The sequence below is a fragment of the Patagioenas fasciata genome, chromosome 18 (genome assembly GCF_037038585.1).
Source record: "Patagioenas fasciata isolate bPatFas1 chromosome 18, bPatFas1.hap1, whole genome shotgun sequence".
Taxonomy (NCBI): Eukaryota; Metazoa; Chordata; class Aves; order Columbiformes; family Columbidae; genus Patagioenas; species Patagioenas fasciata.
This window is the reverse complement of record NC_092537.1, coordinates 8194525-8210580: the sequence shown is the minus strand read 5'-3', so window position 1 is coordinate 8210580 and position 16056 is coordinate 8194525. Positions and strand designations below refer to the sequence as shown.

Genomic DNA, 16056 nt, shown 5'->3' with positions numbered 1-16056 from the left:
CCTCGCAGCAGGTGGAAGCTCACGCTTTACCAGGCTGGGTCACCCAGCTCCAGGGCCAGCAGCCCTGGTTTGGCCTTGGAGGAGCCTGGAAGATCCCCCTGTGAGGAGCGGAGATCCCCGCGGGCCTGCCCAGCACGGCCCTGTGCCTGCGCCACCCTCGGAGCATATACCCCCTGAGAAAACCCCTCTTCCTCAGAGCCGCATCAGACCCCCTTCTGCCCAGCGGCGCATCCCCCACCGCGGCCCCGCTCCCCTCCCTCAGCGCCAGGCGCGGACACCACCATTCCCGCCGGGCCGTGGCGCGCTGCCGCTCGGTTGCTCGGCGCTCCTCCCCCTGGCGGGTTGATGTTCTCCGTGCTCGGCGGCGCTGCCTGGCAGGCTCGGAAGCGGCGGCCGGCCTGTCCGCCGCGGCCCGGCTCGGTTCGGCCCGGCTCGGCTCGGCTCGGGCGGGCTCCCGCGGCGGGGCTGGGGCGGGTGGGCGCCGCCATGGTTTAAAGGGGAGCGGGCGGAGGTGAACGGGTAGAAGCCATGAACCTGCTCCCGGCCAACCCGCACGGCAACGGGCTGCTCTACGCTGGCTTCAACCAGGACCACGGTGAGGTGGCGGGGCAGGGCCGTGGGGCGCGGTGCCGTGAGGGGAGTGGGGCCGTGGGGCGCGGTGCCGTGGGGCGCGGTGCCGTGAGGGGAGAGGCGCTGTGAGGGGAGAGGCGCTGTGAGGGAGCGGGGCCGTGAGGGAGCGGGGACTCGCCTCTCCCCGGCCCTGCGGAGCCGGTGTGTGGCGGTGAGGGGTGGCGGTTCGCGGCCGGGAGCCCGCCAGCGGTGACCGCCCGGAGCCACCGGAGCCGGGCCTGCCGCGGTGTGGGCCCGGGAGCCGGCAGGGCGCGCTGCCCGGGGCGCCGTGTCCCTCGCGATGTGTCCCCCTGTCGCGGGCAGGATGCCCCAGGTCTGGTCGTTGCAGTTGCTGAGGTGGCTATAGTCCCGGCTTTAACAAGCCGGGAAGGCTGTGTTTGCAGATTTAACCGTTTTGCGGTGGTTTTAGGTCAGAAGAACGCTGTGATGTGCTGCGGGGTGTACCCCGCCGCTTCGGGGAGAGTTGGTTGGGTGGAGTGGGGGGAGAGGAGAAGGAGCAGTCGTGTTTAATGTGCATTTTCAAATACATCTGCCTCTCAGATGGTGGTTTGGTGCTTGCTGGAAGTTTTGCTGCTTAAAGTGGGCTGGTCTCCCTCATGTAGCTGTATAAATGTGCCTTAGATCCTGTGCTCAAAAGGATGTTCTTTACAAAGTACATTACTGAAAAGGTAATTCACAAATGTCATTTTCTCAGTGTCAGTACATAGCATTCAAAATTAGCAGTATAACTTTTTTTTTTTTTGCCAATTTATATTTTTAAAATGGCGGTTAAAACTATGAATCATATTGGCAGACAAGTACAGATACATGGACCACTGAAAAGCTTCAGAACTGTATGCTTGGCTTATTTTTTGTTAGAAAGGGGAAGGTCTTTTCTAGAAAGGGGGTGTACATGCCTTGCCTTGCTTTTGCAATACAAAAATAGCACCGGCTTTGTGAGTAAGTGTCCTTTTTGTAGAATAAGGAATAGCAGGTCATCATTTTGTAACATCCTTTTGTCTTCACAAGTAGTACTCTTGCCTAAGACCGTCTTGCAGCTTCTGTCATTGTAGCCTGTGCTTCATATACCTGTTGCTGATGCTGTTGAAGTCGTGTGCAAACATGAATTATTCTGTTAATTCTGGTCTAACATCTCTGATGACGTTTTGTCAGTAGTATATATCAAGCTGTTAATGAAATGAGCCTCTTTGTAGCTCTCTCCATGCTGTCCTGTCGAACTGGCAACAATACAGTAGTCAGTCTTTCAGCAACTCTGCGCTTGTTTGCATCTTGTGTTTGCAACACTGATGGAAAAAGAGATTTGTGAGGATGAGCTTCATTTCAAGTGTGCAGGGGTCTGTAATGAAGCGGTAATATTTGGTGCTAGGCCTGTGATGTGGCTGGGTTATAAAGAGAACCGTATAAGAAGCAAAGTTTCACTGCAAAATGCCTTTAGAATATCATTTTAGCATGTAGAGCTTTTTCTTTCTTGCAAAAGCTTCCTTAAATTCTGTAGCAATAAATGCAATATAAACACTTTTTTGAATAATATCACATCCAAAGTATATTAAGGAACTTGGGAATTTGTAAGCGAAGAAGTTTATCTTGACAGTATTCCAGTCCCATCCTACATAGCCTGTCCAGCCAACTGAATAACAACAAAAAAGTTGAGCAAAACCCCTGTCTGGCTTTCATTTGCAGGCTCCTGCAGCTCTTCCTGCCTAGCAAGGAGGACTTTTGAACTGTGGGTAGCACGCTAACCTTTTAAAAAGGCCCCAAGCTAGTGCAGTGTTAAAGGATGGGGGATTCTTTGGCTGCTCCAAGAAGAGCGGGTAAGAGGAAAAGCTCACTTCTTCCTTGGTGCTCCCACCAAAAATAGAGATATGAGTCACTTGAGTGCTGAAGCTTAGTAGTGTGGGTGTCTGCATATATTGTCACAATAACCTAATTTCTTAGTAATTTAAGACTAGCCAATCCCATAATGATGGGAGGAACAATCTAGTCTCTCCAAGTCATAACTTCCATGACTGACAAGTGACTGGCATCTGCAGTTTTTCTGAAATGTACTTACTTCCCTTACTCTGTTTTGAGTGATGCTATATTTTTATACCGGGTGTCTTTGCCACGTTTTGTTTGTCAATTAAAAACCAAAGAAACAGTGTAACCCCCCCAAATGGAAGGGCCATATTGCAAGTTGTTCTCAGTTGTTCTAAACCAGAAAACTCTGACTTTAGTGTCTTAATTTCAAGCTGGTATACTCCTGATTTCAGATACTTTTCTAGTGCTTTCAGAAGGACATTACAGTGCTCTACAGTAATGAATAGACAAAACATCATAATAAATTACCATACCAGAATGTATATGTGTAAATTGCTGACACATTCTGTCACTGTTGTGGTGTGAACAGAGTTTGAAAACTGGGGCGTGGACTTGGTTTGGTGTTGAAACACTTGTCTTATTCATTTAATCTCCTTTAATGGACTGAAATACTTAACTACAGGACCCCATAAATGTTAGTAGGATTCTGTGCTGTCTCTTATGGCTTTAGACAAAATTGGCTCTTGTGAGGAATGCTAACATGCTAGGAACTCCACTGTTGCAATGTCTGGATTTTTAGGCCCGTTTAGGCTTTAGAGCCTGCAGATTTCTTTGTGTCAGCATGCCCCCTTCAGCTTGTGGCATCTTCTAGGCCAGTCTTTAATTTTACCATCCCTTTTAATTTGGTTTTAGGAAAATAAACAGAAGTCACTGTGGCCTCGCTGGGGCTGTTGGCAAATAGTGCTTTCAGTGTAGGAACAAGCATAACTGTGGGTTATGGTGATGATTCTGTGGAGATTTGATTTTCCCTAGCATCTAATTTTTTTTTCCCCAAGTATCCGAGTTGTCTTCTGCCAGTGGCTCTTGACAGCACGTCTGTCCCTTCTTAAAATGAGACGTGAACTTCCCATGGCCGGAAGCTTACAAGCCATTTATTGCAGCAATTCCCTTTTCTGACAGCCCCTCCCCAGCTCTCTCATACACAGGAGCTTCCAAGCTGTAGCTGAGCTGTCAAATTCGTGATCCCAGTGGCAAATGTTGGGATCAATCCAATGGGAACTGCTGGGCTCCTGAGCTGTTCCTGTCACCTGGGATTGAACGAGTAGCAGTAATCTTCTTGTATGGTTTTTCTCTCGTTTGGCTCAGGGGTTGCCATGACCGAGAACTTCATATCTCTGTCAGTAATGATCGACTGTGTGGGGAATATCGCTGTGACTCACATCCCTCAGTTCTGGTGTATTGTCTGCAGTTAAAAATGTAGATATTCCCCAGCCATTAAAAGCAGCCCACGTCTTAGTCACGAGGTTATCCCTGCAGAAAAGCTGTAGTGGTGCTACAGGAAATGTAATGTCTGCATTTTATTGTGTTAGGAATGCTCCGTTTGGGTTTGTTATAACTTCCTGATATTAACACAAGTCAAACTTTACAGTGCCATTTTACTATAGAACAGTTTCAGCATCCCTCTCTGTCTCTCCTGGAAATACAATATCACGTTATAAAAATTCAGCTGGAAAAATAATCATATGGATACACAGAACAGCTACCAGAAACAGATTAGTTCTTGTCCTGTGCAGTATTGTTTTATGTAGAAAGACATGATTCCATCCTAATTTGCTCTCTAGTTATCCCAGTAGTGTATTGCATGATGTGGTGGCTTATTAGTGCTGCAATTTCAACACAGCAAACTCGTACATATTCAACTGACAGAACGAACTAAAGAATGGTGCACTGAGAAGGGAGGAGGTAAAATGAACATAGTTAATGTAAAAGCATCTAGTTCAGTATGTTCGCTAATCTTTCTCAACATGTTTACTAATCTTTCTAGAATTATTATATTCTTGTTAACCACCCTCTAGGTGTGTTTACCTATGATTTTTGAACATAATTCATTACAAAATCTTGGACAGGGTGAAGTTGTGCCTGAGAGTCTTTTGGGTTGGGAGAGTAGTTTTTTTTGCGTCTTTGGTTTTCTTCACTCTTTAGGTAACTGTTGTGCTGTTAGAAGGGTCCAGTGTCTGTGACTCTGTTAGGGACTGTGTGTAAAATAAGAGGGTTCATTTGTTTCCATTCTACATTAAAGGGTGCAGGGATGGATCTTGTAGTAATTTTCCCTTTGTAAGTTCTGTGAGTTCAGTGAACAGGAGCCCTAGGGATGCTGCACCTCCTAAGATAACTGGTTTGTAAAGCAGAGGATGTGTGTGATGCCTTTTTTGTTGCTGTTGGGTTTTACTTGGTTGGGGTTTTTTTGTTTGGCTGGGTTTTTGGGGGGTTCAAATAGTTGCAGCTATTGCAGTGCATAAAAAGAAAATCTGGCTAATTTAAATATCTTTCACCAGGACACTGAAGATCTTAACTGGATTTTGGTGTAGTGCATAAAAATTATGTAGTAACTGATCTTCAGTCAGTCTGCCTCTAGTGACAGTAGCTGCTTCTGACTTCATACTGGCACTTCTTTATATCAGCAACCACATCCTATCATTAGCAAGGAAAACAGGAGGACAGGACAGTTTGATGGATGCCACTAAAAAGGCACATGTGTAACTCTGTATGTAAATATAACTAAAATAATTTTCCAGAGTATTTTAATCTGGTTTCTAATCATTCTCTGGTTTAGACTTAAGCTGTTGGCATGTAATTGGCGTCTGGCTCAGCAGACTCTCGTTAGAGCATTCTTAAAAACTATGTTCAAGAAGCTGTCTTGTGTGGAAACATGGACAATGGGTCATGCTTCATATAGTTGTAATCACAGTGTAGATTTGGCTCTAATGAGGAAGGAGGGGTTTTGCCTCATAATGGCTGTTGGACCATGAAAGTTAAAATACAGGTTTCCTTCCCTCTGTAGTGCACGGCATAGGATACAGATGGGTTGGGAATTGCTCTCCTTTCCTTCCATTGTTTTCTCACCTGTCTAAGAAGAATCTTGAGAACTTTCCACTTTCAATAGAGGTCAGCACAGAGGACAACTTCTCTAAACGCTTTCACTTGCACTCACTAACAAAGCCCACAAGTGGTCTTTTAGCTTAACAATGTCGTTTATTGAGTAATGTGCTCTTAACCCTCTGGCTCTTGCGTAGTTCTTGAGTGTCTCCTGCAATTACTATATATGTGTATATATATGTGCTTTTTACTACAGGATGCTTTGCATGTGGAATGGAAAATGGATTCCGAGTTTATAATGCAGATCCACTCAAAGAAAAAGAGAAACAAGGTAAAACGCTTAATTGTTATACCGTACTAGTTCTGGGTTGGAAGCTCAGTCTCTTTGTTTTCTTTCCTGTAAGATTTTTGCTTAGCTTTAACCATTCCATCACTGGAAGGCTTTGAATAAAGCCTCAAGAAGGGAAGCCTGTGCTGGTCCAAAGGGAGTCTCACTTATGCCACTGCCTGGTCAGATGTTTAGATGCTATTAATTTACACAAAGCTGGATGCTGATTAATTTGTCTCACCTTCTTGCAGTGGCTGGGTTGTGTTAGCTGTTGTTAATGTTTGCGGTCCTGAATAAGAGATAAGTTGCCTAGTTGTTCACAAGTGGGAGAAGAATTGCTGGCTGCAGTGGTATTATGTGCCATCACGAGAAGCTGTTCTGTTCTTGTGCAGCAATCTGGATGTTCTAGTAGAGCAATAAAACCATTCCCTTTTTGCTGGAGATCTGAACATTTCTTATACTTGCTTAGAGTGTTGCTTGTGAGAGCACTGTGAGCTCAGACCTCTAATAATCTGAATTTTGTATTCTCTGTATGCTTAAAAATTAGGGAGGATCTTAGGGCAGAAAACCTAGGATCATGTCTTAACAGAAAGTAGTAGATGAGCTATATTAACCAGGTAGTAGAGCTTTTAATCAGAAATTGAACAAAACTGAATCAAAATAAGGGAAAATGGAAGCTAGCCATGTGATTCTAACCCTAAATACAGGAAGAAAACTGCCATTCTGAACTGGTTTCCCAGCACTTCCAGCCTGTGGTGATAGAAAGGATTTAATAAGGAAAAATGTATTTAAAACAGCAATTCCTATGAAAGCAGGCATGCTTTCACTTTCTAGTGCTGTAAGAGATTACAGTCAGTGGCCACAGCCAACGAACTGCTGTCTGTTCTTACTACTAAATTCTTTCACAAGCAGCATGTCTTGGGACTGTCAGCTGTGATAGTGTGCTAAAAGGGTCGGAATTCAGGTACAAGTGTTGTTGAGGTACTGGTAAAAACTCTTCCTGCCAGTAGCTCTGGATGTACTTCCAGGATTCCTGTCGCGAAATGATTTTTATGAGTCAGGTTGTCTTTTCCCTGGGACCCAAGAGGTCAGACTGTTGTGGTTGCACAGGTACACAGAGAAATCCTGTTCATCTTTCATGCACATTTAAGCCTACCTGGGATAGTCCCAGGTGGAGCTTATCTGTTATATTTCTGTAACCCAGTCTTAGCTGGGACACCCTGGCTCTTCTCTCTTACATCCAGGAATTCCATGAAGTTCCCCATCCACACACCACCTGTCAGGACTGTAACGATAATGATTAAAGCGTCTCTTCTAACAGATTCAGAACATCTTGCATGCTCTTACATTGTCTCAGGTTATTGTTTGTAAATATTGTAAGACTTTTTGTGGCGGTGATATTACCTCTTCATAACAAAATGTGCTGTCAGGCTTTAAATGTTTTAATGGAGTTAAGAGAAGAATGTGGTGCAGAAGGGGGTGGTGTCCAAATACAGCTGGTCAGGAAGGAAACTCGGCAGTCAGAACTGTCACTGGAGAAACCACAAGGAGCTTTACTGCTCCACTGTGAATATCTTTCTAGGCATCTACCTTCAGCTTGATGTAGTCAGCTGTCAGCGTAGATTCCTCATCCAGATGTACTCCACTGCTTCTGAATATCCAACTGCATCTCCCTTGGCCTGTCCTTCATGCTTTGTCTGCATCTCTCCATTGTAGCGCTTCCCTCCAGCAACTCAGACACTTTTGCTGTGTTCTCCCATCCTTACTTATGACAGTAGCTCTCTCTTGAGTCCTTGTAACATTTCAGCCTTTCCTCCAGCTTTGAAATGGTTTCCTAGTTTTGTCCACTTTTCCTGCTGCAGCCTGCAAGTGTGTAGAGTTATCGGACAGTCTTTTACAGTAGAAGTTTAACTCTACTTGCCTTGAAGGCCACAGTTACAGCCTCTCCTCCTGACAATTTCAGTTCCCTCTCCCCTGTGGAAGCCAAGCATCCCTCTAAGCTATGTAAAGAAAGCCAAGCCCCCACTCAAATGTCATCAAATGGAAAAATTATTTCATTATAAAAGCCCCTGGTTGATAAGCATGGCATCTTATTCTACTGCCTCTGCAGCTGAGATTCTTAAAAAGAAGAAAACCTTTTCCTTGCACTGCAACTGAGAAACTGCACCAGCTGCTCTGTCTTGCTCTCGCCCTGTTTCCTGCATCGCTGAGCGGAGACTTGCTGGAGCTGGACTGTATTTCTTACCTGTTCTAGCAGCTGTGGATAAACTCTGGAGAACAGCACTAGAGATTCTAGTTCAGTTACATATGTGTGTTTTGCTTCCTTGTCTCAAATCCAACAAGTCTATAAAGACAAATCCTGTAGCAAATGAAAAGGTCCATGACTCGTGAATGTTATTGGTATTTTCGAAGTGTGTGGCATTAGCATAATAGAGCAACAGCAGACTTGAAGTGTGTGCCTGTGAGGGGAGTGAAATTGAGCAAAGTGGACAGCCTTTCTAAACACATTTACAAACCCACCGCATAACAGGAATTATCAAGCTGCCATGATGATGTTGCTTGACCACCTCTCATGCAACATGTTTTAACTTTAAAGCCTTGCTGTGTTTTTTCCATACATGAAAATGAGGCCTGTCCCAGCCGTGTGACAACAGTGGTGATCTTTGTTGCTATGAAAAATAAAGCAACTTGGCTGAGAATCCTACTTTTAAACAAACACACACTAATTCAAACAAACAAACAAACAAACCCCACCCTTTTAGTCCAGTTTTCTTGACTGTCATCTCCATTCTTAGAGGCTTCTCTGTTTTTTAAGGTCAGCCAGGGTAGGAAGATACTGTTCTTCTCAGGTGCCTGAGAGATGTACTAGATAACAAGAGCTTTTATTCTAACAGTGGTAAAAAATATATAGCGTTTTTAACAGGTTCTGACATTTTTAAATAAAATACATTTGTCTTCCAGAATTTCTAGAAGGCGGTGTCGGCCATGTTGAAATGTTGTTTCGTTGCAACTATTTAGCACTAGTAGGTGGAGGAAAAAAGCCGAAGTACCCACCTAACAAAGGTGAGTTCTGAGGAATACATATTGTAAATGTTTGCTTTGCTCTCTCTGAAACTGCCCAGAGATCCCGAACAAAATGCCTTGAGCTGGGGTCTGGTGTTCTGAAGGCCGGATGAAGGGGATGGTGCAGCAGCTTTAAGTAAAGGTGGTGAAATATGTTGCATCACTGCTGTTACCTGCAATGGCTGGTCTGTGTGACCTGGTGACAAACTCTGTATTTGTCACAGGTAACTCCACAAATACACTCTATGGCTCAGCAACCTGAGGGGAAAACGTCCCTGGCTGACAAGCTTTGTAGGAGAATATGCTACTTTTCTTTTGACTGCTGTTTTATTTTTTCGATAAGCCTCAGAGAAAAATGAAAAAGCTGATTGTCTTTAGAAAAATATCTTTTAATTGTCAGCATTTGTGGTTAGAATTTACCAGCTCCTACCTGCACAAGTCATAGCATGAGAGACTGGGTTGATGTGTAGTAGCTAAATACATTCCGGTGAGCAGGACACAGGCCTGGAGCTGCCCAGCTGTTGGATGTCCCCTGTGATCAGCCTTCTCAGAAACTTATCTTGAGATGATGTGGATCTTTGGGTATGCCTGGATGATCTAATGCAACCTCTGCACTGTTCTAGTAATGATCTGGGATGACCTGAAGAAGAAGACTGTCATTGAGATAGAGTTTTCCACAGAAGTCAAAGCAGTTAAGCTGCGAAGAGATAGGTAGGTTCAACAAGCACATTCCAAACGCGCAGCTTGGCTTTGTATGCTGTTATTAATTTCCAGCTGTTTGTAGGAAAACAATCCCGGTTTAACACCTAGATAAACACCACCAGCAATTAGAGTTAAAACAGGCTTCTGGCAGCAAGCATTAGGTGTTAACAGATCAGCTCAGTTGTACTGGTACCTGAAACCTTGGTGCCTGTAAAAGTTTCTGGTGCCCTAATGTAGGGAAACGTTCTCATGTGGCTGCTGCTGCCATTTTCTAGGTGTGGAGGAGTGTGAGGGGAATTCAAGCAGATCTCTAGAGCAAGAACATCTGTTAACAGCTGGAGTCCGTGTGTGTGTGGGCGGAGGGGTTCTGCTGTCACAGCTTTGGATAAAAGTCCTTTGCAGGCTCATAGTAGCTTGTTTTTCTGCAAAGCTGCGAGTCTGTTGTGGTGGAGGAAGACAATATATACGTTAAATCAGTTGAAAGCCTTTGCAAATCTGAATTAATACGCATGTCCCTGTTTTACCTGCCCCATGTCATAGGAACTTCTTGTCTCTTTCAGAATTGTGGTAGTCTTGGACTCGATGATTAAAGTTTTCACATTTACACACAATCCCCATCAGTTGCACGTCTTTGAAACCTGCTACAACCCTAAAGGTTAGTTGTACGTGTGGGCTGGGGAACAGCAGCAAGTTTATTCTGTTCTTGACATGCTGTTTATCTTCAGCTGCCTGAATCAGTTTCGTTTAGTCAGTCATTAAACAGTTTACTTACTGTGCTCTAGTCATGCCCTTTGGAGATGCTTTTTTGTTTATAAAATGGTTATTAAAATTGATTAATACTTGGCACAGAAAAGCTTTTTTCATATACTCATTTTACAGATTTGATGCCTATAAGAGGCATCTGCTTCTGTAAAGAACCTGTAAACTTGATGTATTTTGTGCCAAAAGCTTAATTATCAACACAAACCATTACAAAGTGCATCATTCTTCTTTCAAATAGAGCTAGAACTGTCTAGCAGGCTGTTCCCCACAGCATCAAAAATACATGAATTGGCAGACTGCTGTAGTTCTCCCCACCTCGGGAGGTCTCCAAGCCTGCCAGAAGCAAACGTGGCACCACTGGCAGCGCTTGGGGCAGCGCACACACACACACACGCGCACACACAGACACACAGACACAGACACACACACAGGCCGGAGGGCGCAGGGTGGAAGATGAAGTCCGTGGATTGTGGTGATGCCCACCCAGCGCTGTGCTGGCTGTGGGCTGCGTGTGCAGGAACCTTCGTGGTATCGGCAGAACGCCCGGGAGAGCTGATTGGCCTTAAATGGTCTGTAAAAAGTTACCAAGAAAAAGAAGTGCAAGTGCCATAGGAACCACGTTCAAACATGAATTAATAATAATCAGTTTTATTGACAGAGGAGAAACTAAAATATCACCTACTATAAAATCTTACCCTTTTTGACCTGCTAAGGAGACTTAGCTGATGGAATAGCTGATGGAGCTGATCTCCAAAAACAACCAGATTTTGAATAACCACAACTAGATAACTTGCTCTCATCACTTTATTTCAAAGTAAAAAATTACGCTACTCCCCTAATTCTCTGTACTCTGCACTTACAGATGGATCATGCAATAGCCATTAAAATGAAATTCTGATTTACTACATGTATGTTTGTTTATTCTGAAGTTACTGATATCTTAGAAACTTACATTTGAAAACTTTATTAGGTTATGGGAACCACACAGTTATTCTTGTTTGTTTTTTGTCTTTTAGGTCTCTGTGTCCTTTGTCCAAATAGTAATAATTCTCTTCTTGCATTTCCTGGAACACATACTGGCCATGTGCAGATAGTGGATCTTGCTAATACAGAAAAGCCGCCTGTTGACATCCCGGCTCATGAAGGAGTCTTGAGCTGTATCGCGTTAAACCTGCAGGGAACAAGAATTGCAACAGCATCAGAAAAAGTAAGAGTCATCTCCTCCTTACTATGCATTCTAGTGTAGTAACTCCTCCTAAAACGGTCGCATCCTTTCATAGGAAAGACATAGAAATAACTCACTGGAAAATTTGTCATTGAAATATCTATCTTTACTGCTTCCCCAGGATATCCACACAGCAATCCAAACACTGTGCCTGAGGTAGCGTTGATGTTTTAGCTGGCTGTAGCAGTGACATTTGAATGAGATCTGGCAGAAGCAGTTTGCATGTTTCATGTGCTCTTCAATAAATTGCTATTTTAATTTTAAAAATAAAGGGTAGGGGGAGCTTATTTGCACTCTTTCACATTTGTTAGTTTCTGCTTAAATTCACTTCAAAACCACTGGCTGAAGAGATACTTGCAAGTAGGTCTGTCCTACTGGAGGACTTAGTTCTGGCTTATCTCCCGTCAGCCTGGGAGGCAGGCGCACTGCTCTGCTGTTCTCGTACACACACCACAGAGGTTTTCACACCCAGTGCAAATGATACAATGATTCTTGGCATATTTACCAAATTGTGTGTGGTCGTATATTACATGGGGCTAAAGAATGCAATGTGCTGACAAAATCCTGACGTTCCTGAATAGTACAAATCCCCTTGGGCTGGGCTGATGCAGATGTAGCAGAACACAAAGAGAGTCACAGAGTTGTCCTCTCCATGGAACATTGGTGAAGCATCATCTCCCAAAGAACGATTGGTTCCTAAGTGTCCAAAGGACACAGGGCAGATGGGCATGAGGCATGATGAACACTCGCTGCCTTCTTCCACTCAACTCAGTTTCTAAGACAAGTTAAATTAATCCAGTGAGTCTCTGCCTAGAATAGTTTCTCCTGCACAGCATCTAGATCAAAAATGTTAAGCAAATGCAGGTGTAGAGAGCGTTCTGTCTTTCCTTATATAATGCTTGATTCTTTTTCAAGGGGACCCTCATAAGAATATTTGATACTTCATCAGGGCATTTAATCCAGGAGCTACGAAGAGGATCACAGGCAGCAAATATATACTGGTATGTTTAATGGCTTCTGCTTTGTTTTCTTGAGGGTGCTGTTGTGCTGAGGCAGCCTGGTGAGTGGCACCCAAGCCATTTTCAGAAAGCAAAGGCGAGTTGTGCTGCCCCGGGCAGAAGGCAGAATGCTCTTGCACTTGCAGGTGCCAGGGCTGTGCTTGGCCTGTGCTGCATCCCCTCAGCTCATGCTGGTGAGGAGACAACAGTAGCTGGCAGCTGGCACAGGTCACAGGGGTTGGGACAAAACCGTATAGATAATATAATGTGTAGAGTAAACTGTACTCAGGGATGCTTCAACTTCACACTGAAATACAGGGAATGCAGCCTGACACTTCCCAGAGGGACCAGGATGAGTACCTGGGGGCAAGTGGAGTGTTTAATACAACACGGTGCTGCTTTGTGTGCAAGAGCCCAAGGCAGAAATTTGACTAATCCACAGCTGGAAGGTTGAAAGGGACCTCAGAGATCATCTAGTCCAGCCCCCAGCCATGGGCAGGGACACCTTCCACCAGCCCAGGTTGTCCAAAGCCCCATCCAGCCTGGCTGTGAACACTCCCAGGGAAGCAGTTGTGTACACCAGAACTGGTGGGTGTGTTCCAGCAGCAATACTGCAGCTGTCTGTATCCTCCACAGCATTAACTTCAATCAGGACGCTTCCCTCATCTGTGTATCCAGTGACCACGGCACAGTACATATCTTTGCTGCAGAAGACCCCAAGAGAAATAAACAGTCAAGGTAGGTTTGAACCATTCTAAAGCCTTGGGGGGCCAGGCGGGACTTGCCCTTCTTATAGTTTAAAAGCCTGTTCTTGTCAAGCGGTAGCAAATACCTGCACTGCTGGAGGTGACAAGATTCACCTGCTGTGCTTGAGGGAAGTTGCAGGTTTGGGACTACAGAGCAACCGCCAAGTTTCTGCCATCCTCTGAAACTATGGAGTTCCAGCAGGTGAGGGTGTTTTAGTGGTGCTCTCAGCATGAACATACTTTGTGGACATCATCTCACATCAAGCAATCTCTACTTAAATCAATCTCTTTGCAGTTTCTGCAGTCACTTAAAACCATAAAGCGAGTTGTAGGATCCCCCTGCCCTAGAAGGGAAATCGTACACATTACCTGATAACTAGGAGAAAAAAAAAAGCCAATGAAAACTAGCAGTTAGTTTGAAGCCCAGAACTTGTTCCAACACACCAGCAGTTCTACATCATCTCTAGTCAACACCTTACTAAGTTATGTTTGTTTGTTTTCTGTTTCTCTCTTTCAGTTTGGCCTCTGCCAGCTTCCTCCCCAAATACTTCAGTTCCAAATGGAGTTTTTCAAAGTTTCAGGTTCCCTCAGGCTCTCCGTGCATTTGTGCCTTTGGAACGGAGCCAAACGCTGTCATAGGTAAGTGAGGGCGGCTTCCCCAGGTTCTGTCTGCAGAACCAGGGTTCCACCTGCATTGCCCTTGAGCTGGAGGGGATGCTCAGGTGAGGTGCTGTGTGTCCCTGGCAGCTGAGAACAGGAGCCCTTGCTGCTCTGCACTGCCTGGGGGTGACACTGAGTGTGCTGGGGGGGGACACAGGGCTGGGTGCAGCTTGAACGGAGTCGGCTACAGCCGAGGGGACAGCTCAGCACCTCTGAACAGCTGAACTTTTAACATGTTTGGTTTTGTTTCAGCAATATGTGCAGATGGCAGCTACTACAAGTTCTTATTCAACCAAAAAGGGGAATGCTCAAGGGATGTCTACGCTCAGTTTCTAGAAATGACAGACGACAAGCTTTGACTGAGCTGAGGGAGTGCACAGGTCAAAGTGCTGCCTTGGCTATTCCACAGCTTTGGAAGGACAGTATATGAATGTCCAATACTGATCAACAAGTTTAGCAGACCTCACTGAGAAGCCTGGCCCAACGTGATCAGAACAAGCTCTGAAGTAGTGGACTACGTATGTTTATTCTCATTTCTGCAAGTATTCATCATTAAAATCTCTTTGGGTTACTGTCATCAACTCAAGTTTTCAAGATGTGGCTTTCAACAAGCTTGTGCCTATTGGGTTTCTCTTGATCTAAACTGTGAAATGACTTTAGCTGAAACATGAGTGCCTGCCACAGAGAAAGATCTGCAGGGGCCTGTACGGATGTACAACGAGCCTTACAAAAAGGGATGTGAAACTAGAAGATTTTAGGCATTGCGTTACTTCCACTGAGCGGCTGGGAGTGGGGGAAATACTGTGGATCATGCTCAAGTAGAACTCAGCCAGTGTGGCTGGAGCAGAACTGCCCTCCCCTGCCCACAGAGGAGCAGCGATGACAAGTGTGTAGCCATAGACAACTTGTCCTCTAATGGGGTGGGGGGTTGGGTGGGAGTCCTGTGGCCTACTAAGGGTGCCAACCTCTAGGGAGTGGCTGACAGCACCTTCAGGCACTGCCTGACCCAACCACCTCTCGTTGTGTGGAGGGAGCAGCCGGGACACTGGGGCAGCTGGAGCTCGTGTAAGGAAAGAGCCGGTGCAGGTTGAACCCCCGGGCACTGATGTGGCAGCTGCTCTGGCTGCTTCTCACTCTGTGCTTGGGCTGGAGCGCTGGGCACAACTGAACAGGGGGCACGGAACACACACCTGCGATGGCTTTACACCTGCAAACTGTTGTTTTTGTTTTACTGGAGATGTTGCATACTACATACTGTTGGCCTAGGGACAGTTAGGTTAGACTAAACTGACTGACTTGTAAACTCACTCCCAAAGTTGTTGTATGGCAATTAACACTTAATGCTGAACCAAGGCACAAGAGACTAAACTAGAAACTGAGATAGACCCAAGCGCTCTGTTCACAGCACTAACTACCTGGGGGGAGGAAAGTCTTGCTCTTCTGAAATTTAATTTCACAGATGCTTCAAATCTGACATGCCCGTTCACTCAAAGATTGTTTAGCTGCAAACTCTCTAAATTTGACAAGTTTTTTCTAGTGTCACATAACATACTAAGGACTAACTTCTATGCGGACTTGGATGTCAAGGTTGCATGTTGCTTTTATGTGTATTTAATCACAAATTGTTTTGCACACTTATTTGTAATATGTTATTTCTTTTAAATAAAAGTGACTAATTTTGCTGTATTTGCTGACGATCACAGCCAAAGTCCCTGTTGCCATAGGTTCTGGGGAATAAACCTGTAACCGAGAAATGGTGGTGGCTGTTGAAGGACAGAAACTGGATCGTGCTGCCCATGCCATGTAAACACAGGCCAGGAAGTAAACATAGGTGTTTATACCCAAGCAAGTCCAAATTCCAGTGCAAACCAGTTCTTGTTCTGGACTGTTGACTACACTGCTCACCACAGCTGCTCTTCTGAAAGCTTCTCGCCTTCTAACAGCTGTCTGAGGAGAATCTCCTGCTGCAAGTACGTGCACCAGAGAACACCAGAAACCATTCTCCAAGCGTGATTTAAATCCTCTCTTCGGCACAATTTTAAGCTGTTT

At 45.0% G+C, this 16056-nt stretch overlaps 1 protein-coding gene across 4 annotated transcripts; it reads left to right on the top strand.

Annotated features, from left to right (window-relative positions):
- The first annotated feature begins 400 nt into the window (after window positions 1–400).
- On the top strand, window positions 401–15693 carry WDR45B (WD repeat domain 45B). Of its 4 annotated transcripts, none has more exons than XM_065852761.2 (10): window positions 402–595; window positions 5780–5854; window positions 8813–8914; window positions 9538–9625; window positions 10177–10271; window positions 11395–11585; window positions 12519–12604; window positions 13238–13339; window positions 13865–13986; window positions 14260–15693. In XM_065852761.2, the coding sequence occupies exons 1-10, from the start codon at window positions 529–531 to the stop codon at window positions 14364–14366; spliced, it is 1035 nt and encodes a 344-aa protein (XP_065708833.1). In that variant the 5' UTR covers window positions 402–528; the 3' UTR covers window positions 14367–15693. The 4 variants fall into 4 exon arrangements, with proteins under 4 accessions (XP_065708834.1, XP_065708833.1, XP_065708835.1 ...); XM_065852763.2 differs by lacking the exon at window positions 402–595 and adding an exon at window positions 1226–1298; XM_071816473.1 differs by lacking the exon at window positions 402–595 and adding an exon at window positions 2393–2441.
- The last annotated feature ends 363 nt before the right edge of the window (window positions 15694–16056 follow it).

Bases quoted from the DNA above. Each gene is read 5' to 3' on its own strand.
- WDR45B (XM_065852761.2), top strand. From the start codon at position 529: ATGAACCTGCTCCCGGCCAACCCGCACGGCAACGGGCTGCTCTACGCT. The intron at 596-5,779 runs GTGAGGTGGCGG...TTTTTACTACAG, and splicing joins TGGCTTCAACCAGGACCACG to GATGCTTTGCATGTGGAATG. The intron at 9,626-10,176 runs GTAGGTTCAACA...TGTCTCTTTCAG, and splicing joins GTTAAGCTGCGAAGAGATAG to AATTGTGGTAGTCTTGGACT.